Source organism: Ruditapes philippinarum, unplaced genomic scaffold (genome assembly GCF_026571515.1).
Source record: "Ruditapes philippinarum isolate M1 unplaced genomic scaffold, ASM2657151v2 ctg5108_1_1_1_1, whole genome shotgun sequence".
NCBI classification, from domain to species: Eukaryota; Metazoa; Mollusca; class Bivalvia; order Venerida; family Veneridae; genus Ruditapes; species Ruditapes philippinarum.
Window position 1 is genome coordinate 52,987 of NW_026861807.1, and position 27,286 is coordinate 80,272.

The 27,286-nt window shown below is 32.0% G+C and overlaps 2 protein-coding genes across 2 annotated transcripts; one reads left to right on the forward strand and one right to left on the reverse strand.

The window, feature by feature from the left end:
- The first annotated feature begins 2,327 nt into the window (after positions 1-2,327).
- On the forward strand, positions 2,328-2,942 carry LOC132716894 (uncharacterized). Its single transcript, XM_060700228.1, has one exon. It carries the CDS (start codon positions 2,328-2,330, stop codon positions 2,940-2,942), a length of 615 nt encoding a protein of 204 aa, XP_060556211.1.
- Positions 2,943-5,594: 2,652 nt separating this feature from the next.
- On the reverse strand, positions 5,595-27,258 carry LOC132716897 (synaptotagmin-6-like). Its single transcript, XM_060700230.1, has 5 exons — positions 26,838-27,258; positions 10,722-11,578; positions 9,567-9,687; positions 8,994-9,165; positions 5,595-8,343 (listed from the first exon to the last, which is right to left on the reverse strand). The coding sequence occupies exons 1-5, from the start codon at positions 26,851-26,853 to the stop codon at positions 8,115-8,117; spliced, it is 1,395 nt and encodes a 464-aa protein (XP_060556213.1). The 5' UTR covers positions 26,854-27,258; the 3' UTR covers positions 5,595-8,114.
- Between the last annotated feature and the right edge of the window lie 28 nt (positions 27,259-27,286).

Genomic DNA, 27,286 nt, shown 5'->3' on the forward strand with positions numbered 1-27,286 from the left:
AGAGCTAGAGGTAAGATATCTAGCATGAAACATCTTCTAATGAGTGTCTACCAAGATTGTTCAAATAAAAGCCCTGGGGTCAAAATTGGCCCAGCCCCAGGGGTCATTGATTTTTCCTATATACATGTAGTAAAAACTTAAAAATCTTCTTTTAAAGAACCCAAAGAGCTAGAGCTAAGATATTTAGCATGACACATCTTCTAATGGGTGTCTACCAATTACCCTGGGGTCAAAATTGGCCCCGCCCCAGGGGTCATTGATTTTCCCTATATACATAGAGTAAAAAGTTAAAAATCTTCTATTAAAGAACCCAAAGAGCTGGAGCTAAGATATTTAGCATGAAACATGTTCTAATGGATGTTTACCAAGTGTGTTCAAATAAAAGCCCTTGGGTCAAAATTGGCCCCGCCCTAGGGGGTCATTGATTTTCCCTATATTGCATATAGTAATTAAAAACTTAAAAATCTTCTTTTAAAGAACCCAAAGAGCTAAGCTAAGATATTTAGCATGAAACATGTTCTTATAGGTGTCTACCAAGTTTGTTCAAATAAAAGCCCCTGGGGTAAAATTAGCCCTGCCAGGGGGAGGGGGGCAAAAGTCATTGTTTTTCATTATTTGTGTATAGTAAAAACTTAACATCATGAAACATCTTCTAATGGGTGTCTTCCAAGTTTGTTCAAATAAAAGCCCTTTGGTTTAAACTGGCCCCGCCCTGGGGGCCTATGTACAGGTGAGCGACCCCAGGGCCATCATGGCCCTCTTGTTAACAATTTATTCTAGGTCCAGTTATTTTGCATATTTTTCACTTTTTATTTAAATGGTTCTATAGCAATAAATACACTTGTATTTTCATATTACTTATGTCATCAGTGTACTTAAACTTTAATTGAAATACCATTGAAAGAAGTTTCATGACGGAATTATTTGTAATATTAACAGTTTTAATCCTAACATTTTTATCAAAATGTTTTTGACAACATGACGCTAAAATTTTGTTTCTCTTCATGATTATTTTAAATCATTTAATTACATAATTATATCACTCTGTTTATTTCAAAATTAGTTTGATGTGGCTTATCACTATTAAGTGTTGAGAATTGAGTACCGCTCAAGCCGGTGCTAGGGGCGTGAGGGATGTTGCACATATTCATTATCCCACATGTACAGACTCAATCAAACCGAGTTTGCAATTCTTATGTAATTTTGTTGTGATTAATGCTTCCGAGGGATCACTTTGTTTCCAGGCTTTTATCAATCGTTTCTATAACTTTCTCCAAATCATTTCAAATGCGATTGTTCTGTTTTCTTTTCTGTTACAATTCTAACGCTTTTGTTGGCATAATTTGTAATTTTATCCTTGCCTGTGAAGAAATGTATTTCCCCCCAATTTTCCATGACTTTGCTATTTTATCTTAGTTAAAATTTATTAGAATAATAGCGCACTTTCTCAAACGTAAATTTAGTGCAAAATGCACAAACTTGTTTTGTTTCAACTTCTCACTTCTCACAGTTAGGAGAGAAAATTATGTATAGTGTGAGAGTGAGGAAACATCTGCAGCTTTTACAGTTATTAAAGTAAATGTTTGGTTTAAACATATTTATTGCATATATTTTAAACATACATTATACATAAATTCAGTTTCATAACCATACTAACATAATACACGCAAAGGATTTTGACGGAAGCACTAGGTGCTTATTAAAGTCAATCTCCATTATTGATAAATTACAACAAAACTAATACATGGCTGGTAGATCTATGAGCAAGTAAAGGGCATATAAAATGTGTACCTCAGCCGCTTCTATTGATTGTATACAAAATATTTTTGAAAAAAAAAAAATACACAAAACTAGGTTATGTAGTAAGGCTCTTGCATTATTTGTAATTGATAGATATTTTAATATAATATATTAATAGGAAAAAAAATAAAGAAAGAGAAAAAGAAGAGAGAATATTAAGATGGAAACCAACTTTTAGAGATGAAGAGACAAATGATTTTTTGCACAGGACAGTATAAAGACTATGATTTATTTTTAAGTGTTTACCAGTGTAATTGTTAAGTCGTAGACAGTACTTTGCAACATTTACTCGTCATGCAAACCTCCCACTATCCATTATGTATTTTTGGACGGCCAGAAATAACTCCGTATTGTCTGATTGATAAAGAGAAACATCCCCAAACAGGAGAGTATGAAGAGAGACATTTTGAGTGATTTGACGCACTTTTGTAAGAAGGCATGATATCCTAAAAATAAGAGAATGGGCCGATACGTGGTTAGTTAACTTTAATCCTGCAAAGTCCGAATGTCTATTGCTAAGTCGAAAAATGCATCAGCAAAACCACCCATCTCTAAACATGCATGGGCAAATTATACCGGAAGTAGAACATCACAAACATCTTCAAATGACTGCTCGCTCTTGGCATGAACACATTAAGTATATAGTAAATAAAGCATGGAAACGGGTTCACATTATGCGTAGACTGAAATTTACTCTTGATAGGAAATCTCTCGAAGTAATATACACCTCTTTCATCCGACCAATTCTAGAATATGCTGATGTTATATGGAATAATTGCTCTATGGCTGAAAAGGATATGTTTGACAAGTTCCAAAACGAATGTGCTCGTATTGTATCGGGAGCAACCAAACTGGTCTCTCTCGATAAAATTCAACAGGAAGTAAATTGGTCATCCCTAAAAGAGAGACGACGCGTTCAAAGGCTTATAATGTTCTATAAGATGATAAATGGTCTTGCACCAGAATATCTAACAAATCTCGTTCCCCCAAATATTGGATCATCGTCTTCGTACAACCTTCGAAACCCAGATCAGTTGAGACCTGTACATTCCCGAACTAACCAATATTACAAGTCTTTCTTACCCACGACAGTTCGCGATTGGAATAACCTATTAACAGATGTAAGAAATTCACCCACTTAAAAAGTTTTAAAAAGTAAAGTTATGCCAGTCCGTGAAAGTACGCCCGCTTATTTTTACAGCAGATCACGAATGGCACAGGTCTTACATGCTAGGCTTCGCATGAATTGTAGCAAACTAAATCATCACCTTTTCACTCGTAATATAGTCCAGTCTCCCCTCTGCCATTGTGGACAACCTGAAAACAACTATCACTATCTTCTCGAATGCCACTTTTATAGTTGCCAAAGCAAATGTTTGACGTTTCTTTTATTTGAACTATAAAACTGATCGTTAACTGATGGAAAAGATCGATAGTTATGAAAATATTGACACCTTTTTAGTTTGATTACATCCAGTATTTTCTGCTTACTGGGTAACTGCAAAGCAATTCTATGGAAATTTTATGTACAATCGTAACTGTATTTCGTTTACTCGCTAAGTTGAATACAGGGAATAATTGTTTTGCAGAGCTGAATATTGGTTTATATCGTTGGCATTTATTTTTGGTGAAACATCAGACAAATATTGTAGACTCACACAATACACATTTAAACTAAAATTGCGTAAATTTATCTTTTGTTTCGGCCCCATATAATCTAAACTTTGTTACCAAACAAGCTAGAAATGCGTTAATATTCATAACTTTGGCAATTTTGAGAATTTTTGTTTTGTAATTAAATATTTTACCAAGAGAGATTCAACCTGTCCATTCCTGAACGATTAGATTTCAACAGTCTTGCTTAAAATTATTGTCTTAAATTTCAAACATTCATTTAATGTATAATTTAAAAACAATACATCACAGTTAAATGTCAGCTAAAAATTTACATGGAATATCTGTTTATTACCAACACACCACTAAATTTGACATTGATCACTTATTCATGGCAGTATGCGTTTCTTTTATAAAGTATATACTGTATATTTTAATATCCGAATTTGCAAGGAAAACTTACCTTCTTACTTTATTTCACATTTGATTAAAAAACGTAATCCGCTTTGCATTAACCAAAACAGTGTTTTAAAATAGTGATATATATAGCATTATCACAACTATAAAGCAATCAAGCATATTAACATTACTCAAAGTAACAAATGGATATGTATACTCAACTACTTGAACAATCTGTCTCCTAAAAATCGTCTTCGAAGTGCAGAAATGGATTAACTCCTATTGAATTTTAATAGGAATTAACACATTACTGCACTAAGGTGACGAAGTAGATATACAACTTCTCAATTGTGAAGACCATCAACATGAATCTTGTTCATCTCAAATGAACTCAAAACAGTTAGTCATGACATTCATCAAGCTATTTATTTCTGATCAAAGGAAATGAGATGATGTAACAGTCTAAAGGGAAAGAACGGTTTCGAGATTTATGTGTCTGTCCCAAAGCTGACAACTGAACTTGTTTTTACTTTGTGCGATATCACAACATAGCTTTAGGAGATAAAAGTCTAGAAATATTATCGATGGTTGCTTAAACAAGCGAACGAACTTCACCAGGAATAAGTATTATAAGAAAATGATTATGTTTATAAATCTTATAAATCTAAATGTACAAAAATATAAGTATGTTGTGTAATGCTTTTGTTGTTGTTTTCCTTTGTTTGTAAGTGTTTTCCAAAACAGGATACTCTCATTATATGGCATCCTCTCTAAACCAAGACGTTAACGTTGACGCCTTTAAAAATTTAAAATTAAATAAATACCGTTACGCAATATTATCTTCGTTCCACGGAGGCTTGTTATAGTCGCATGATATTAAAGTATAGTATTAATGAAAATAAAGTTATGTATTATCATAATAAAGTTCCTTTTATTTCAAAATATTTCTTAAAAATCAAATTTGAACTGTAGTTGATATTATGAATATGAATAATTTGAAATGTTTTTTGAAAAAGCCGCTTTTAAATATACATCAATATTTTGTTCAAGATGTTTGGTATCAAACTAGGTAAAAGCAATTTTGTTATACACATGTATGTCTAAATTTAAGTGATTACGACAAATTTTATCATGCCATTACTATGACAACTGGCTGATAAAGTCTGTCTGAGAACAGCAACCTTTCTCAGCCAGTGACTTGAGAACACTATGTTCCTACGCCAGATCAGCCCTGAAAATGTTTATTGTTGATATTGTTTAATTGACTTTGCTGAATATTTATGATAATTCATAGTAACACAGTAAATAAATTGTTAAAGCAAATTGTACCAAAAATTGTGTTGTGTTATTAATTATTAGTAAAATCCCTCGGACTATTTTTTTGGCGTATAACCCTCTTATGGTTACCGTACTTTCAGAAATTAGTGCCCCGAATTAAAATTATAAGATGCAAAATCATAATAGAGGCATGATAAAAAGAATAACAGGTTACTGTCTTTTGAGAAAGGGATTTCTCAGACTTGGCTAGATATGGTCAGGAAGGGGCTCGGCAAGCCTCGCCCCTTCCAGGATCATATCTAACCTTGTCTGAGAAACCCTTTCTCAAAAGACAGTAACCTGTTATTCTCTATAAACCTGTAAAGCACATACAGAATGAACACTTGACACAGATGGAAGTTGGTTCGTTAATAATAAGTAATGAGCTAGTGAATTAAGATGAAATTCAATTAGATAAAAAAAATGTATTATTAGCAAGTCTATGACCAAATATCGCAATTAAAACAAACACACCACTTTTATAACTTTTATTATATTCATACTAAATTCCTTTTTAGAAACATATAAATATCCATGACAAAAGTTAACATTGTGTTACTTTAAAAGATTAAGACAAACAGTAATGAAACAGACATCGAAACAACACAATATCTTTTTAGTGCTTCTCAAATTCATAGGGTAAAAGGAATGGCAATTGTTCGCGTCGCTGTTTAACGCATGAACATATTAATCGTGATTGTCGACAGAAAAATATGAAAGTATGAAAAGCAGAAATAATGTAGTTTTGTTAGAAAAATATATATTGCACCACCGTAAAACAATTTTCTTTATGATATATATACAATGCATGTCACATTGATTAAAATCTTACGTAAACGAAGTAACAGTTAACGGGAGAGCTTTTTGTTAAAGTTGTCAGTAATTATCGCCGTTCCTGGACGGTGATATATACAATTAACAAGATTTCAACAGTTCTACCTGTACACCGCCTGCCTTTAGATAGCCAATAAAAGCGAATAATTTAATATCACATGATAAAAAATATGTAAAATAACTATAACGAGCGATGCGTGAATGTACACGCCAAACCGCCATATTTGTCGGGTTACTTATTCGTACAACTGAAAAATACCATTATCAATATACGAACTCAGTACGGTTTTAGGGCTCTTGTAGGTAGGAAAGACACAGCAAATTGCAATATTTTTTGCTACATGTCAATTATGATTAGAAAATTCAGTCTAAATAAGAGTATATTTTGTTTTCTTTCCGAAACTTGCACTAAAGGAAAAAAAACCCTAATAAATGCTTTCTTCCGGGCGAGTTTAATTGTTTTTATTGCATCAAACCTATTATTTAGCAAGTTTCAAAGCAAAGCCGTCGACGGAGTATAGAACTTAAAGTCCAGTTAAAGAATGTATGAACCAACCATTTACAGAAATCAATTTTTGTGTAGCCAAGTAACTGTTGTTAATTACGCAAGTAGCTAATTATTTTTGCTGCACTAATTAAGTAGCGCATGTAGTCAAATTAATTCTAAAACGTGTTAAGTTATTGTGATATTATTCATATGGACAATACCTAAAAGAACAAAAATATTTCAAAATCTAGCTTAGCACGTCAATATAATTTGACTTAGTTAACCAAGTATTTTTGTTTGCTTTATGTGTTGCCCACATACAATCATGGCTGAACGGCGATTCCTAGCATTTTTGGAAATGCTAACACTTGTTAAAGAAATACAATCCTCGGTAGCCCTGGCTATTTACTTATCAATTGCTGTACATGGTGGGTTCCGACGATAAAGAAATACCAGCTTATCAAAGCGTTGATGTCCAATAAAAGTGCATATCATTAATGACAATATGTCAATTGTCTTTTTATGAGATACTGTACTAGCACATTTTATTATGTCACAAAACCTTTTAGAACATCTACATAGAAAGCTTCATTAGAAAATGTCGCATGACAGTGACGTGTCTGATCTCGTTCCTTATTTAGATTGGAATATATGAAGGAATGTAGGTATTGTACGTCAGTATCGTCTACGTAGTTTTTAATCTAAATTCTGTAGAACGTGCTATTCATAACATACATTTGCCTAGATGTATAATAAATGTATAAAATACGTTTTTTATCATTTCGGTCTATCGGAACGTGCACTTTGTGAAATATATTTGTCTTAAAATATTTAATTCTCCTTAAATCGTTTCCATTCATATTTTAACGCATTTTTACTTACCTGCCAAGATGTATGTGATCTAAATCCTTTTATGTTATTTTGATATTTTAGGCATTTCTCTTTTTATTGTACATATAATTCCAGAAACGATGAAAATATGCGCATTATGAATTACAAATTTCCTAAAAGGTTCTTTTTTAGTTAAAAGCAAGTGGAAATATCATATATCAAACAGTTAGAATCATTCGTTCTTCAAAATCATATACTTGCATGTATTTTAGGAAAATAAATATACAACACTTAAAATGAAATGTAAAGTATACGCTCTTGGGAAAAGTTATGATTAAATATAAATAAAATCCACAATATATCAATATGTGGAAAACCATAGAAAAATAAATAACTTACATCTATACCCTATTCTCTCTAACCAACATTTATACGGACAAAAAATGCACGTTTTTCCCTCTTGTTTGAACCTATAATATTCAAAATTGGAATTAGTAATTTTGTTAATTTTGATTGTAAATATGTGGTGGCTAGAGTCGAAAAAAGCTTTTAAAATGTTTTAACAACTTAACGTAATAAAAATACGTCTTGCTAATCCGAGCCTTAATGTGAATTTATGTTCTGTTTGAAATATATAATTAAATAACATACAGTTTATCTTTCACTCGGTATATAAACAACTACACAGTACATGTAATTATGATTCATTTGGAATCCTATCGTATACTCCATGTCATGAAATATATGTATTTATGATTTGAATTCCAAAATGTATGCTGCAAATGGTTGTCAAGGTGATAACAAATGAGATTCATAGATTTAATGTTGGCACTCATTGAGTGTCCTCGCTACACGTGGAATCTGTTGTTGCCTGTCTGTACCGGAAACAACCTTTACCGCCACCACTTTTATAATCCGTATATTGTACATGCTCCTGTAATGTATACCACTGAGCCACTGGTTTTCTTGCATTTTCAAGCATTTCAAACCAATGGTCACGCCCGACGCCCACATAACGCGGACCTACTGCACAACATCCCATAATCTCATTCCGACCAATCCTGCAAAATACGAAAATCACTAACTTTAAATAAATGCTCATGTTTTATGTCTTGGTTGAGGAAAATTACACCTTCAGCTTCAGAAATAATAGAGAGAAGGAAAAATAATTCATTTTGTAAAACCTGAAATACCAGAAGCTATAGTTTCAGTCATTTAAAAGAAACAAAAAATGTCATTTTGGCATATTGCAATAACTTTTGAATTTAAGTTCATTTAAATGTAGGCATCTGCAAGACAAAAATAAACCATTTAAGCAATTATGTAATTACATTTACGGTATTTCTACAGTAAAAGATTCTACTGGTTCTTAATTAATCGAAAATGCTTTCCGATGTCTTATTTGATTAAGATAAAGCTTCATTAAGCTCAGAAAGGATTGGCAGGCAGAGGAAGTGTAAACAAAGAGGTTTATAAGTTGTTTTGTTAGTTATTGTGATCATTAATTTCAAGACACATTAGTGTTTTTTGGAAGTTCCGAATGACATTTTAGATTTGCTGTAGTTGTTTTTGTCCGTGTGTGTATGTGTGTGTGTGAAAAGATGATAATGTAGCGTTTGTTGAAGTTATTGGTAAAGGTTTTTACATGTTTTGAAGCAACATCCCTAACGTATAAGTGACACTACCTTCTTTAATGTCATTGACATTTTACCTGTCATAATCAATGATTTTGATAACAAGCTCTACATCATCTACGTTTTCTTGTGGTACATCGAACACCATCGCCTCATTGTATACAGGATTCAGTGTGTTCCTCTTAACTGATGTCTTCTTCTTTTTAATCCTCTTGTTCTGACATACAAGTGTCACTTTAACGAAGGGATCTGTAACAATTTAACCATATATGATAAAAAAATCGATGTTTTGAAAGGCGATTCAGCTATTGCTAAAACAACAAATCTGTTTCGTACTTTTTAATTCATTGTATGCATTTGACTAATACCATATTCCCAATTTTAGTTCATACAGCTTGTGTACCCAACATTAAAGATAAAAATTGAAAGGATACACAAAAATCGAGTTACAACATTTTGATAAAGAAAACGGAAGTGTTATAGGTTTCTTCTATCAAACCACAAACCAAACCCTGCTTTATAAATGTAGGTTTTAATTTGCGCTTAAAGTTTTTTTTTAACAATTTACTGTAGTATAAGTTTGGACATAGTGCTTTGTTACTATTTGCCGAGGAGTGATCAATGAACAATTGTATCTAAAATGTTTATACCTGACGAGCCGGTTATATCCATGGCTTTGAGATTCCGGGCTTTGACCACCGTGAGCGTTAGACGGCCCGCCGTCGGTAAATAACACAGAGTGATCATCAGTTCGCCAAGATCAAATTTCTCCTACAATAGAGGAAATATCTTTTTAGAAATCAAACGAATCAATTTCTTTTCTTAAGAATTCCTCCTTAAGTAAACTGTTATTGTAAATATTTAATGCAATTCTCAGAGAGGTGGGTGGAAATTGAATGTCGTTGAGTTATAATGATGCATTTCTTCGGCATTAGAAAAGATTCCTGGAGCACAATCGGGTTTTGCTAATGCATCAAACGAAATCATCAACATTCTGTAAACCTATACGATTAAAGCAAAACACGGAACAAAACTTATAATCTTTCCACTGCCTAGCTTCAATATTGCGGTTATACTTTAAAGTACAAGTAAAACAAATATCTATGAGAAATTTCATTAATTTTAACCCGATTTAAAGCAATTCAGCTGGACCTAACAAGGCAATCTCGAAATTAAATGTCACAACAAAGGCGAAATCGGCATTTTCTCCAGAAACATTGCAATGAATCCAAAAATGTAAAATAAACAACTTTAAATATTTCTAAACGTGTAAATCGTATTTGTTTTGTGTTATGTCACTTCACCAACAGAGATGCACTCCATGATAATTGACTCGATAACCATTATATATCTAGCATACTTGCCAAATTCAAACCATGATATTTTAGGGATTATGTGATGTCATGTTAACACCATTTGTTGTTTTATTAAATCTTATTGGACATTAATGAAATTTCTTTTGGATATAAGGAATTAAATATATTTACACTACATGCTTGTATTCATTTGTTAATTTTTCATCAAGGTTGAGCCGCATTTGCTTTGTCCAGCATATATAGTATGTATTGTCAACCACTATTTTGAACACAATGAACTGAACAATATTGTTAGAATGAATTTTTTTCACCATATTGATTAATATAATGGGGCATGTCAAATTAATTGCATCAATAGCAACATAAAGTTTCAATTAACTTAAAGTACATTTATAATATACATGGTATTTCCTGTACGAGTGCTTATTTAGTTTCCGCTAAAAAATCTTTGGTTACCAATCCGTAATGTATGTTATATTGTCTGCTTACCTGATATGATGATAGGATATCGCGAACAAAGAATGTTTCTGTCGTCATACGACAACCCTCAGGCACACAATCTGGAATTGTCACTGTTCCAATCAAGTCGTGTCGAGAAAAACGGTCAAAATCATAAATATTAAATTGCAGCACTCTATCACCAAGCTCCGCAAATGGAACGCTAAAAATATATTTCTCATGAAACTCTGGATTAAGCGTTTTTCTATGAACTTTTGACTGAAACTTTTGTCTACGGTCTGGTAGAAGATATGTTTTAACGTAAGGATCCGAAGTTCCCGAAAAATCTTTTGGCGGCAAATTATCTGCTTGAATGACGCCTACGTGAAGTTGTTCTAGTTCGTAATCGTATTGTAGGCTATAACGCAGCTGTCCACATACAGCGTGTTCCGAACGCACGCTCTCAATAGACGCTTGTTTATACAGCTCTGGTTTAATAACGCCAAGATTCGGCTGCTCCGAATGTTTTGCACTTTGCACAGAGAATTCAATTTTAGAGAGATCAATTTGATGTGAAAGCTGTCGATGAAATAACTGGTGTCTCTGAGATACTGTTGGCATGGTTGACTGTCGCAACGATTTGAAAAACAGCTTTGCTTTTAAATATCTTGACTTCTGTGTTTCTGCATCGCCACATTCTGTCGCTAATTCCGGAGTGCTTTGGCTAATTTTCAGGTTTCTGTCAAGTATTGATTCAGGGGAACTATCACTATCTTTATATGTTTTCTTCCATGCAACGGTTGGTTTTTGTCGCCGGCGGCATAAAATCCAGCTGATGTAGCCGACTACTGCACTGATTAAGGTAATAGTTATACAAACAGCAAGGGCAATGTAGACGACGGGAATTTCTGGAAAATAAAAAGAAAGATAATTAATCGTAAGGAATATATGCTTCTACAAGTATTCCGTTTTCACTTGTTTCATATCTATGATATTGCTTTTCCTTACAGTTTGTTGAGGTATGGCGGCTGATTTGTGTCATTTTCCCTCTACGGGGGCGCTAGAAGAAAACACGAACAGCCAACATGTTGACGTACTTTAGCTTTAGCGAAATAAGGACAAAACCACTACTTTGTGTTATTTTTGGTCCTCGGGGCGCTAGACGAAAACATGAAAATACACAAAGTCACCACTTTGTCGTATTATTGTATTTTCGCCTTGCGCCCTGCGGAGCAAAAGTACCACAAAGTCGTCACTTGGCGCCAAATGAACCGAAAATACGACATGACACAAGTCAGCCACCATATTATAGATATTTAAGAGAGTAAAAAATAGAATAAGTGCGAAATAGTGCATGCCTAGACAATTGCATTCTATTTTATCCATTTAAATTTTGCATCTCAAAGAAACTATTTACAGAAGACATTCAACAGTTTACGCCAGCTGTGTAAAACAGTACGACAAACATTAATTTTGACCCAGGAGGAGTAATGATATAAAAGTACATTGTACTTGACCGGCATTTAATATTCAAACCTAGTGCCGGCATGGGGGTCGCGTTTCCTTTTAACACCGTCAAGACAATCCGTTGCAATCTTTACACTAAATCAGTTCATATTTTTATAACTGTATAAACAACAGTCATCTTTGCCATGCTCTTTTCTTTTAAATTACAGTTATTTATTTCCTTAAAGATCCTGTAACACAATTTTTTCATGGTTTTATTTCATAAATATGATGCTCAAATTAAGATTTGTCAATATTGTTAAGTTCCAATAAGCATTATTTATAAAGATATTACCCAATTTAACATTTCATGTAAATAAAGGGAGTTAATTAGAAATTTATTTTCTATAAATTCTAGGTCAAATTTTCCAATAAGAAAATAATGCATGTAATTAATTGATTCAACATAATGTGCACAAATATTTGCAGTACACATTTTACATATTCTTCGATGTTCGAAAATTGTTTAATTTGCATAATTATATGCTATATAATATTTTGCAAGTGTGGTATTCATACAGTAACAATATCAGTCACAAAACATACAGGATCTTTAAAACTAATTTGCTCCGTTGCTACTTTATATTTCCATGTCACAATTTGGAATCCTTACTCTATAACATTCATTGAAAGACACGAGGAATATTTTCTCCTAGACATACATTATTTACCTTAATTCCATGATCATTTGTTAACGTATTCCTTTATCAAATTATATTCAGTCAGAGGAAATACTAGTCATCATGGTGGTGGTAATGGAACATTGCCAATCTTGCCTGGTCGTGTACTGAAAGTGTTAATTTGATAAAGATTACCCGTTAACCCCCAAATGAGCATGAAAAGTATAGGGTAAATTAAATGATATACGTATTGAAGACAAACATAATAATATGTTATTTTATATCAAATAGCCGTGTACAGACGTAATCTTATGTAATGCCAAAAAACCGATACTTAGGATATTTAATATTGATACCTTGTTTTTGTTTTCTTAATCATAGATATAAAAGATATTGAGTGTAGATTTAATACTAAATTTATTGAACAAGTTGAATAAAATCATATTATGCGAGTCTCCGATGAGCATAAAATTGTTGTTTTTTTCTTCAACGTGTTCAATATATTTAGTAATGAATTTACACGAATACTTTATTAAATATATCACACATCTAAAATAAGAACGGTGTATAGTTAAAAAAGTCTTTTTCCGTTGACGCGCCTTTAGTGTAACGCGAACATTAACTCGCTTTACTCTATGTATAACGGAAATGACGTCACGTCAATAGTGTAATTTATCGTTTTGATTAAATTGGGTTATAACACTCCGTCACCATGGTTTATAATTATGATAAAACTTATTGCAATATATTGTGTTTGTTTACAGATGATAAAACATATATCTCTATAATCTTACTGATTTATTATATTACTGTTGTATTGTTTCTTTGCGCTTTGCGTTTACTAAAGAAGAAAGATAAAAAAAAAGAGATCAAAAGAACAAGGGGTCAAGGCAACGTTCACAGAACGACGCCTCCGACATAATCCAGTCACACACGCGTTTTCTGTCATGAATACATTGACTGACTCTGTAGAGAACTGTGGCTTAATTCCTTCTCTATCGTGGTAACATTTACGCTGGAGACATTTCCTTTTAACGGAAATTATCGTAGTCGATGATAAAAAATAAGATAATATATGTGTTTTAGCGCTAAAGGCAGTTCTCATTTTAAACTCTCAAATATTGATCTTACTAGCATAAACCCAGTGGGAAAACTGGGAAATGAACACTAGTATAAAATAAATTCCAGTTCCGTCATGTCAACAAACCTCAGTGGAGTCCTTTTTTTACTTTTCAAACATGTTTCTGTAACTTTAAATTCCATTCTGTTTTCGTATGAACCGTGTTATCGTCGTACTTACTCAAATCGTTGGCTTCTAATGTGTGTAAGTGTAACATTATTAGCAACTAAGTATATTTAAATGAGATTTTATTGTCTAAATATTTTATCTTAAAGAACTAGTCTTAATAATACTGGATCTCAGGCATTCTTTATATATTTGTTATCATAACTTAAATTAAGTTTTGTCCTTTTTATAAATTTCGGCTGAACCATTCCTTAAATTTAAAAAAAAACGTATGTTGTTGCTATGCTCTTAACTAGAATTCCGTCACTGTTCTTTGGTCATTTTTTAACGCCTGATGTTTTGTAATGTCACACGAGAAATTTATGTTCCCTTTTACATTGAAACGATGCCAGAACTTGCATCCTTCGTTTTTTTTTCTGTTTTTTTTCCTCTGTTTTTAATTCTACTTCTCTTGATATTTTGTCTTAATTCTAATTTATTCGAACAGGAGCGCGTTGCCTCTGTCGTAAATCTCGTTTAAAAAATGTACTATCATAGTCAGCTTCTGTTTTTGTATTAACTTCTCACAAGAAGAAGATAACACGGTTATATATGTATATCATATTAATTTTGGTTTTGCGAGTGATAAATGTGGACATATTACCTGTCAATATTTTTTAACGGCTTTGGTGATATTTTATCTTGGCAGGTACATGTAATATATCCACATATATCACTCAAAAACCAAAATAATAATTTTATTTCCCTTCCCCTGCCAAGTTAACATGATTTTAATACGAATCATTGCTACTTCAAATGAAACGTTAAGGCCCCCTTCGCATGACGTCACATAAATACATGACGTATTTTCTTTCGAACCTAATGAAGAGAAAAGGAGTAGTCCGTTGAGCACACTTTTTTGGAATTAATATTATCATAAATATTTTCATAAGTTTCAATACTGATGAGAATATGCATCATATCTCTATTTTGGTAAATATTTATCATTTGACAGTTAAAAAGTGCCTGTAAATCGGAATTTACATCGCGTAAAATCAAACCGTACTCGCATCGCCATAGCGCATGTTGTATTACAACGTGGGGTACCCAACGGGGGAACTTATTGTGTATATTACCCGTCTGGCTCGGTAATATCAATTTATTTCGGGTTACCAATATCCAATCAAAAAGTAGTAAAATCTGGAAGGGTAATAAAACCATATATGACAGCTAAAATTATGACAAATACTGAGTGAGGCATCTTTAATATGTACTTTTATACTTTGTACTTTCAAAAGTGTCAATCGTTGATATATTGAAAAGATAAATAACTTTGAATACCTCGACACCTTTTAAGCTCTTTTTCAATCAGTAACATTAATATGAGAGGTAACTATCAGGCAATCTGGCAGGGAATCAGACAATATATTAAGGTGACAATCTTTGCTTTAAAAATTACTTATGACATTTGAAGTCATCCATCAAAAGAACATTTGTTCAGCCATCATAAAATTCTTACTGTATTTTATTTCGCTTGAATTATTAAGAGAATATTAGTTAAGTTGAACAAAAAATAATGATGATATATTTCATTCAAATGTTCGACTTGATTCAATGTATCGTTATGAGAGAAAAAAGAGTTAATTACAAGTGAAATATATGGCATTCGATATTTCTCACAGATACCTTATAAATTTTCACAGAACAGAGTCGACATTTCGTATTTCATATACTTAGAGAACTCGCTTTATTAGAATACAGTGGGTGATTTAAAAGAACCACAACAAAAAAGCTTTAAATCCTTTTTCTGAAACCGGTACAATGTCTGATTTAAACAACAAACTCAGTCTTATGCCAGTTCCATATAGCATGCAAGACCTGTGATCTGCTAATAACACATCACGATATGAAACATAGATCAATTATTCATGGAGGTAGGTGTTTCTATTATCACATGTTCTATCATTTTGATATCATAACATAATGCGTTTTACATATCAACGGCATCAAGTATGCATGCCAATATTATCAACATCATACAGTATTAAGATACATGGCAACACAATCTAACTTTTTTACCCCATGTGAATTTACAAAACTGCTACATTGTACACTGACTTTAATAATTTAAGGAAATACCGGTATATACAATGTATATTGTATAATGCCTGTTATAATTTAACTGTATATTGTGGCCCCATATTAAAAATTAACAAAGCGATACAAAAACTGTTCGCTAAACCAGTTTGTTTAGAATTCATATAAACCAACAACAGATTTACGCAAGTTAGAGTATCACATTTAGAGCAATAATTGCTATTCAATCAATTAATCAAGCAATCAATGTAGTTGGTGACAAACCGGTTGGTGTCGGCGTTTATCTAGCTATTTTGCGTCTCCTAAACTCTAAATGACCAATGCAAATGGGATAATTTAACAGGCTAAACGGAAAGTATTTCTTCGTGATTTATGTGTCTCTTCCAAAGCATTGCAAGTGAACTTGTATTTGATAATTACAATATCCTTTCATGACATTAGAAAACATTAGTCTGGTAAGATTAATGAAGGGGGATAAGACAAGGGGATGGCTTTCACCAGACTTATTAATTACGATCGTAGACCTTGGCTTCAATTATAAAGATATCAGTATATTATTGTTTTCAGCCATTCTCAATAAATTCATCCCATTGTTTCATTATGTTTTAGTTACAGATACAGTTTGGACTTTTTAAATGATGTTTGCGTTCGAAAGCGTTATTTTATAGCAATTTAGAATATACATGTATTTATAATGCTTACATGTCAAATTCTTGGCTAAATCATAATTCAAGAAAAATATCTACTACATTATGTTTTATATCACTGACATAAATCAATTACAATAACTCCACATATCACATATTTCCTGATGCTAAACCTCTCCTGATCGTAACTTTGGTATGCTAAACTTTTGAACCAATTATTCATTGTAAAATTACAAATCTCGCATATTAGGCGCTTGTTATGGAATGACGGCATGATATCAAAGTGCTAAGTATATGAAAATAGAATTATAACATGTATATTCATAAATAATTCTCTTTTGAAGTCGAAAATGTACAGAACTTAGCGTGTACAGTTATAATTTTTCTATTGTTAATACGTTTATTGATTAAGTAATGAAGGTTAATGTTGTTTTATGCACCTTTCAGTTGTTTATTGCTTAAAAATGTGGTTGGTGTAGTGAAAAAGTAGAAGAAGATGAAAGAGAGGAAGAAGCAACAACAACAAATGATAATAACAAAAATCACACACACACACAAGAGATGAATGATTAAAAAAATAATAATAACAGTGTTGATGAGATATATGATTTGATTTTGAATTTGTTAATGTATGAAAAGAATGTTCTGTAGAGCCGTAATTACCATTTTCGGAAAGAGGTTTAATAACGTTTGTTTTAATTCATATATAGTAGAAATCTTTATAATTTGTTTCCTTGTGATGATGATGATGATGACGATGATCACAAAAATGATGATGATTATGATGATGATGATGATGATGATAACAATAAAAAAATATAAATAATGATGGTGATGATGATGATGATGATAATGATGGTGATGATCATAATGACATGATGATGATGATGATGAAAGTTTACGTTGCTATAATAATTCATATTATTGTGAATTCAAAGTCTTTTTGTTATCACATGGTGTTAATACTTTAGATTTACTAAATTCTATATTCAGCTGTTAAAGATATTTCAAATAAGGCAATTATACAAGTGCGACTGTATCGACTTTCACCACTGTGTACTTTTGGTTCATAGATAACTTTCATAAAAATAACAATGTTCTAAAATACACTTACATAACTTGCTATCGTATTTTACCATTCTATTCGTATGCCATTATTTATTCTTCGTATTTTTCTTATATGCTATGCAGTAGGTGTTGTTGTTTTGTTAAGAGGAAGTCGTTTTGGTTTTCAATATAGTCCGACAAAAGAAATGTTTATGAAAACGCAGATGTTTCATTGAATTAAAAAACACAATGTTTTCTAATTTTCAACAATTCATGTATACATAAGTTTTTATTCGTAGCCAGTTCAGTTTTATGTGAAAATTGAAACCTCAAATAAGTTAACAATTACCGTCGTCACTTTCAGGGAAATCAGATTTTTTGTACTAAAAGGCGTTTACTTCTAATAAGTATTTAAATAGTGTGTAAGTATACTTGTGATTGTTCATGGGAAACCATTCAATATCTAGAATTTTATTATAGTTGAAAATGTGCTTTTCATAAATTATTTTTTTAGAGATATTTAACCACATAAAGATGAACTGTATTTATATTAACTGCGACAACCGCCAAAAACTCAGTTGAAGCTTGTATGGAGAAATAAGAATCAACCATGTTACGAGATTGATATTTGGGCTTTATAAGCCATAAGTATAATATGAATAAGAATGTGTTAATTTTTCGACATATCTGGCAGCATAAAAACCGCCAACACCAAATAACAACGAGAGAGAACATGATAAATCAATATTTACAATCAGTATATTACTAGAAAAAATAAGCATGAAGTTACAAAACTATTTATTTGCAAGACTGTAATGCTAATTTATAATTGTGGTTGGAGGGTGGGAAAAGCAAATGCGGGTTTCTTTGTTGAAGTGACGTAGCATTCGGAACTGCCTCGGCTATAATCTATCTGAAGACTGACGGAAAGGGCCGAGTAGTTGCGATTGGTGACGTAGGCTAATTATAAATGCACCGTTTATTTGTCGGTAACAAAACTTCGGTATGCGGACCTCTATCTGCAGTGTATAAGATACATAGAGGATATTCTCATTAAAAACAAGAAGTCTTGAGCTGAAAAATAAGTCCGACAATAAACGTTAAATGACAGTGATATTATTTATTTTGTTAAAAAATATGAATGATCGCTTGTTTTTATAATAAAAAAAACAATTCTTGTAAGAGAAAAATTCCAACCATCCATCCATCCATATTTCTGTTACTTACTGCGAATTTATATTAGACCCGGCTTTGTTAAATGCTATTCGGAACTGCCTCGGCTATTATCTATAATATAAACCTCGGAAACAATACGGATTGAAAGTAGTTCTACCACGTGGTTTCAGATACAGAAACAGAGATAATGTAAAAAAAAATGTATATATTTGACATCTTATGCCTGTTCCGGTACTCTTTTGCTTGAAAATATGTCTGACAACAATTTGTAATTTAAATATGACCACTGATGTTCAATTTTTAACAAATCCGACTAAATGTCAAAAGGTTGGTTTTTTGTACTTTCGGTTTCTACAGCCATACTAGTAAATATAGAAATAATGTTTTGTTTTTTTTGCTTTTGTACCTATGAATTCACTTATTTTAGGTGGACTTTAACTACATATATTGGAAATAAACTTGTCAACAACTCCAAGTATTAAATTACTATTTGTTTACATGTTTAGTTTCTTATCGTAGGTTAGACAGGAATACCGCATCCGGTCTGTGTATTCATACTATTGTGTTCGAGGTCCTTATCCGAAGACTGACGGAAAGGGCCGAGTAGTTGCGATTGGTTAAATGCAAGCGGCAGCCATCTTTTAAAGTTGTGTATTTCACGGGATGAAAATAATTGTGTTTGATTCAGAGGGATATCATTTGGATTTGTTAGTCATACAACTTTTTAAAAGAAAGAAAACATATATGAGGATTGAAACAGACAAAAAATTAGTGTTGACAGATGTGAATACACTAAAAAGAGCAGCTATGAAAATGGAAAACTTGGAACTTGCTCGGGACGCTGGGTGGTTTACTTGTTCTACGAGCTGGATGGCTGGCATTGCTTTTCAATTGTTCATAAAGCATACGGCAGTTATTGCTCGTAGAATACTTTAATATGCCCAAATGTCATAAAGAGCAGTTTGCATGTGGAAGGAATGTATTTTTCAGACTGTAAAAATGAAGCAAAAAATTTAGAGACGAAATTTGGTGATTGGAATTTGAATGAATAGAAGTAAGTTTTCTTCTTTTTATTACTTTTGACATTTAAGTCATTTATTAATTTCAGCTTTGCGTTTTTTTTAAACAGCCTAAAATTGTCAGAATTGTTAGCAAAAATAAGATTGAGGTACCACATGGGAAAAATCTTTAAAAGTAGTTTCGTCATTGAAAAGTGTGAAATTATATTTTGATAATTTTCACTGTGAAATTATCAAATATAATTTTCACGGATAAATCAGTAATTCACTGAAAAGCATAAAATAAATGCGGATTTACAGGAAACTTCAGTGAATGATATTTAGAAATTATGTTTTCTTGCATATAAATAATTTTATGACACATAAAATACATTTATTTTAACTGCCACAACCACCAAAAGCTCAATTGAAGCTTGTATGGAGAAATAAGAAACAACCATGTGATGAGATTGATATTTGGGCTTTATTAAGCCAAAAGTATAATATGAATAAGAATGTGTTAATATTTCGACATATCTGGCAGGTAAAAACCGCCATAAATGGGTTGTCAATAAAATATCCCATATCCGCCAGACAAATATGTCAACAGTTCTCATATTAAGGTGGCCTTGAATCAAAATATGCTATATTTTTTAAATAAAAACTAAGCAACGAAATTAAGTTCATGCCTGAAACGTCATAAAATCACACACACACTGTTATCGTCTATATTACTAGTAACAAAATGTATAAAGATTTTTGACAATTTGTATGGCCCTATATAAACTGTTGTTTATAAATATATCCAGAGCCACAAGGCGATGATTATATTGCAAACAAACGTTTATATACTGCCATATAACCTGACAGAAATAGTACAGCAATGGAATAAAGCGAGATTTCTTTATAATTTGACAGCAGTCGTATATATAAAACTTTAAAATACTGCACGTTCGTAACATCGCTTTTCATTGGATAATCGTGGCGTTTATATAGTTTTATGTACACAGCTGTTGTCGATTCATGAAGAAATCTTTCTTTTTTCTCTAAAAACTGATGTTTGCTGTATTATAAATTCGTTATAAAAACTGTTAATAGGTTATATGGCCGTATATAAACGGCTGTTTGCAATATAAAATAAAGCAGAATCCCTAAAGAAAGCCCAACACAACAAAATTGAAAATGTTGCAGGCTCGGTTTGATTGAGTCTGTTTGTGGACGGTACAGGACAGTGCAAGTTACCGTCCACGCCCCCTAGCACCGGCCCAAGCAGAATTCAACATTTAACACGAAATGGTGAAATTTTAAATTAAGAGACTTCCGCAGATGTGTTCATACGGTGGTTGTCATGGAACCTTCAATGTGACACCTTAGTGCCATTCCATGAAAAGCGGCGTATGGTCCCCAAGTAAAAGAATGCTTATGCCCTAAACGAGAAAACAATGGGCTGAACAAAATAAAATGGATATTTTACATATATTTACAAACAGCCGTTTATATAGGGCCACATAACCTGTCAACAATCTTTATAACTAATAATATACACGGCTGCTGTGTATTTTTGCAGAAATCTCACTTTTTATCATGAAGAAGAAGTTAGTTGTATAATAAATTCGACACTAAACATTCATGATAATTTCATATGAGAACTTAAACGTGCTCTTTTTGCGACCAATGTATCGGAAGCCTTACAACAGAGATCAAAATAAGTCATACCATTGTTAAGTCATTGAACTAAGCTAATGTTCGGCTGTCGTATATTTCTGAAACACAAATTTGTAATATGAAGGTAATCAAAGATGGCAATTAACTTATGCTGGCTGGGGGTCATTGCTTCTCGAACTAAAACTTGCTTTCTTCTCTAGAAATATCATGTTGGCGAAACTAATTTTGTTTATACTTATAATGACCATTTTGTTGTTTTCATGAAATAGATAGAAATAAAGAATCCTTAAAGAACGCCCAAACTGACAAAATTGAAATTGTTGCAATGCTCGGTTTGATTGAGCCTGTTCATGAACGGTAATGGAAAGTGCAATTTACCGTCCACGCCCCCTAGCACCGGCTTAAGCAGTATTCAATATTTAACATGAAATGATAAAATTTGGAAATTTTGAAACATCCACAGATGTGCTGAAGTGAGTTAAGAGGGCGATAAAAACTGAAGATAGAAATGCTTGTTTGAACTTCAGTCTTACAATGAATAATACAGAATGTCCGCGCAGTCTGATCAGGATCCATGCTGTTCGCTTACAAACCATATAACAAGTAGAGAAACTGTTAGCGAGCAGCATGGATCCTGATCAGACTGCGCGGATGCGCAGGCTGGTCTGGATCCATGCTGGTCGCAAACCCATTATGTTGGTTTTGTCGTGACACGGCTCATTTCTGCTATTTAGTTTGATTGTGGAGAAAGTTATAAACTCATTGACACGCTCTCCAATCCGTCCATGTGATTAACAGGGACCAACGAATGTGTGTAAACTTTAGTTTATATCACGACATGAAGAATTGGTTCAACAGACTTATATATGTTTACTGAATCTATACAAACTATCTGATTTATAATATGCACTATTCCATTGCTGAACAACTGTGATACTATTTATTCATCTGATATTGTGAAACAACACATTCAAATTAATTTAGCCGTGTCTCACAAATTGCCGTGTGTAAATAACGTTGCATTACATGTTCGGAAAGCTTGGTTAATTTCATTTAGAATATGTGATAAAGATCTCTTCCAAAGTGTGCGTTAAACTGATTGGAAATGATATGAATTGTAGTTAACGTTTATGAAGTCAGTGAAATGAAATAGAAAGTGAGGGCCAAATATAAGCTTTGGGAAAAGTGTTGTTTTTAAAACACGTTTTCAATAAAAGAATGGAGTTGAAAATTTTTAAGTTAAAGTTCGATGGCATATTTTCTTTAATAACCGCGAAACATCACTATTTTGAAGACTAAACTTTGTTTAAAGATAGTTATCCAATGACACTTGTCATTTAATTCTTTCTTCTTCCCAATAATAATAATAATTATGATAATAATAATAATAATAATAATAATAATAATAATAATAATGATGATGATGATGATGATGAGAATAATAATGATAACAAAACTTATAATAATGATGATAATAATTGATAGTAATAAAAAACTAATAATAGCAATAACAATAATAATAATAATAATAAAAATAATAATAATAATAATAATAATAATAATAATAATAATAATAATTATTATTATTATTATTATTATTATAATTGTTATCATTATTAATCATTATAATAACGATAAATTGGTCTATATTATACGAGAAAATAATATTTTAAGCAGTATGGTATTAAGAATATTATTGATATTAGAATATCCTTATAACTCTAAAGATAAAACCATAAATTCAGTTGATTAAATTGTGATTAAATCAATTCCAATTATTTCATTATTCCTTTTTATAATAGTACTTATTATTTGATTGGGATATATAACTGAGTAGTAAAAATTACCTATACATTATACTCGTTGACGTCATTTTCTTTTTCTAATTAACATATTGATCGTCATTATAAACAAAATGCTGTAGATTTTTGTTTAGACATTTTTTTTGTTTTTTTTGTTTTTTTGTTTTTTTAAGGAACCGTATTTTCTGTAATACATGCGTCTCTTGTAACATTAATGTCTTCAATATGAAAATGTTCTTTCTTACGGGTGCAATTAATCTCTTGCTTAACAATAATGTGTCTAGTCGAAACCAATCATCATCGAAATTTGGAAGGCATTAAGTTATCTCTGTAAGTCGTGCATAAAATATCAGTTGCATACAATATCAGTATGAATGCCTTCGAGAAATAAAATATTCCCGATAATCACACGACGCCGCATTTTTCTATATAATATAACCATTACGTACATGTATATGTATTTTATACCACAAATGGTTACACTTGACATTATAGACTTTTCACAAAAGAAACTTTTCAAAACGTGTAAGATGAGTCGCTTGATTAAAAATGAAGCCTTTTAAATGCCTTTATGTATAAGTTGCGTAATTATGATAACGTCATGAAAGAAGTTGTGAATTCATACACATCTATATGGACGCTGAATGAAATATTAGCTAGTTTTCTCAATTTTTTTTTCACACAAAATACATCAAACACTTGCTCGTCATTAAAGATGGAATATCAAGTTCTAGGATAGCTGTGTCCGAGCCTCGTAATTGCCATTAGGTATACAGTTAACCTGGAGACAGACTTAGGAAAATAGTGAGACAGACGGTGGTTTTACACGTATCGATGTTTTCACCTTTTGGTTTCATCAAAATAAAAATAACTCTGTTAATTGTTGTCGAATTCTTGTTGATAAAAGCTAAATGTGGTTTTAAGCAATTCATGTTGAATACTACATTACTACTTTGTTCCGGAACATAACGTATTTCGCGGTTAAGCTTATCTTAACAAGTATATGGTTTTATAAATGAACTGCAAATACATGTATTTTTCAAAATCATATTTAAACATGAAAATTGTTTTTATTTTAAGGTTTAGAATATAAGATATATAAATTAAACAAATAAATAAAGAGACGACTTTCGTCATATATTTATGTAATGCAATGCCAGTCATTTGCGTGTGTTAATTATTTATGTTATTTTGATGAAATATGATTAACACCAAAATGTCAATAAACATGTTCCAATAGAGTAACAGAGTTGATGAAGTATAGATATATTGTGATTTAGTGGATGTCTTTCATGTATATGCGAATACATACAAGTCAAAACATTCGCAGATAATAATTCGTACTAATTTGTCTGGTAGTACAATTCATAATTAATCTATTTGCATACGGATGTCCATGTTTTTTGTCGTATCTTTTTATAAAAGAAGCCAATAAACCTTATAATTGCTTTATCATTTTGTTCGTTTGTTTTTGGTTTTATACCAATCCGACACAGAACACTATATCAATCCGACACAGAACATGTGATATCGCGACGTTCCAGTTTTATTGGTAGAGGAAGACCTCATGTGCCGTTACGTGCATTATTTCATTCACGAACGCCCTAGTAGAACAACTGACGTTTCGGAAGGTACCTGGATAGCTTCCTGAAAGAATTCAATGACCCTGCCGGAATTCGAACCCACGGCGATGAGAGACTTGTGGTTTGAGACGCCCCTATTTTATCAATTTTATATCAATAACAACAGTACAGGTCAAAATATACATGTGTAATAAGCATATCTGATGAAAACCATCCTACAACAAACACTCATTCAAGTTCATTATTAATTCATTAATAATGTATCAATTTAGAATACTTCGCTATCGTTTTATTGCGTTTATAGAAAAGGGCATTATAACTGAGACATTAAATATTAATTCCAACTGTTCATTTTCGTTCTGTTTAATCAATTGCCTATAATGCGTAGTCAGGCTACAATACTACAATAAAACTGGCTTGTTTACATCATAGTTTGAATTATATATTAGATATAGCGTAATGGCAAGTTTGTTTTAAATTGTTAATTTAAAATATAAACTTAATTCTGAAAAAGTGTGTGCGATGTTAAACCAATCACTACGAGTTCGATTTTTTCCTGATCTAACCAGTTTTAGAATAAAATGACAAAATATGTTCATATGACATGATTATGTGATAAGAGTAAGGCTCGAGCAAACGGCCTAGAAACACAGCATTTATTTGTCCATCCTCGTTTTAAAATATATCTAGTAATACCAACTATTGATTCTAGTTTAAATTAAGTTTGATTAATCACGGGAAAATAAGAAGAGGTAATGAGGATCAAGCCACTCTCATTCTGTAGCGGTTATAAAGAGTATTATTTTAAGATTTTTAAGTGAAAAAATGACCAGCTTTATGCAAGAACATTCAATGTCTTTCGCCAAAACTAATGCTTCTTCGTACTGACATTTTTTACAACGAGTAAGGTATTAAATATATGAGCGCAGGAACTTACAAAATCCATAAATTCACAGTCTTTCGAGTGAATTTGATAGCTTTAAACGGTTGGCTCGTAAATCCTGACCTTTTGAATTTATTCTACATCGTAGACAATAATTGTCTACAATGGCATTTACTTTATAGTTCGATTGTACTGGAAGCTATAAGCTTATTGGAATACTCAATAAGTCCGTTTCTGATACCAACCAGTATTAAGTCATGAATGTAAAGGTTCTTGCTCAAGGTAACAACGGATTGCCCATGACGGGAATTGAACTCATGAGGCCAGCAATCCTTAGATTACAAGTCTGGCAGATTATCCACTCGGCCACGTCGCCCTCATATAGTGACATTTAATACCCTCGGAGAGTTATTGAAACTTTCTGTAACGGGTACATGTATGTTGCAAACATGTAGCAAATCTTAATCCAGCAGATATTTACAGTAAAAACATATGTATAATGAGTTTGATTTTTTTTATCATAAAACATTGTAACAACGTAAGGTCACCTTAGTGCAGTTACAGGTTAACTCCTAATAAATCATGTGGGAGTTAACCCGTTACTTTTGTTATTAAAACGTAAGATAAAAAAGACTGTATTATAGTCAATTTGAAATTTTGATTTTTTATGGAGGCAATGTATTAAAATTGCATTTGATTTTTATGTACTTCAAAAATCTTTTGTTGATATTTAAAAACATTCTATTTTTAAAATTACCATATAAAATACATTTTGAACAGTTCATACGGTACATATTCAGAAGAGATGCAGTTTTTTTTAAGTAAGAGAAAACAAAATTTCAGAATTAAAATGTTTGAAAATCCTTTATCAAAAATGTTATTATTTCTAATTCTATATCAATGAATAATTATACATACCTTTGTATGTCTGCATTGTTGCGCAGATGTATGGCAACCTATATATGTGAATTTCGATTAATTTCTCAACTTATTTGAATATTTATCATGATTTAAAACTCATTTTGTTGCTCGATATCCTCTTTAATCTCCATATAGATGAATAAACCACAAAATGCAATTAATGCTCCGAGCAGACGATTTTTGTGTGGAATTATGCACAAATCATATCGAGGCTCAGTGACAATATTATTTACTTAATAAGAACACTCCATTATTGTTCTATTATTCCATACTGCAACAATAAAGCTGAGAAGGACGATAGTTTCACCCAATGAGGCATCTATTATGGGGAAATGTCAGCGCCCTGGATAATCATTGAAATGAACACGGCCATCGATCGAACGCGCCTTCTGCTGTCAACCAGTTGCAGACGACAAACGTACTGTCACATAGCTCGGCTAGATTTT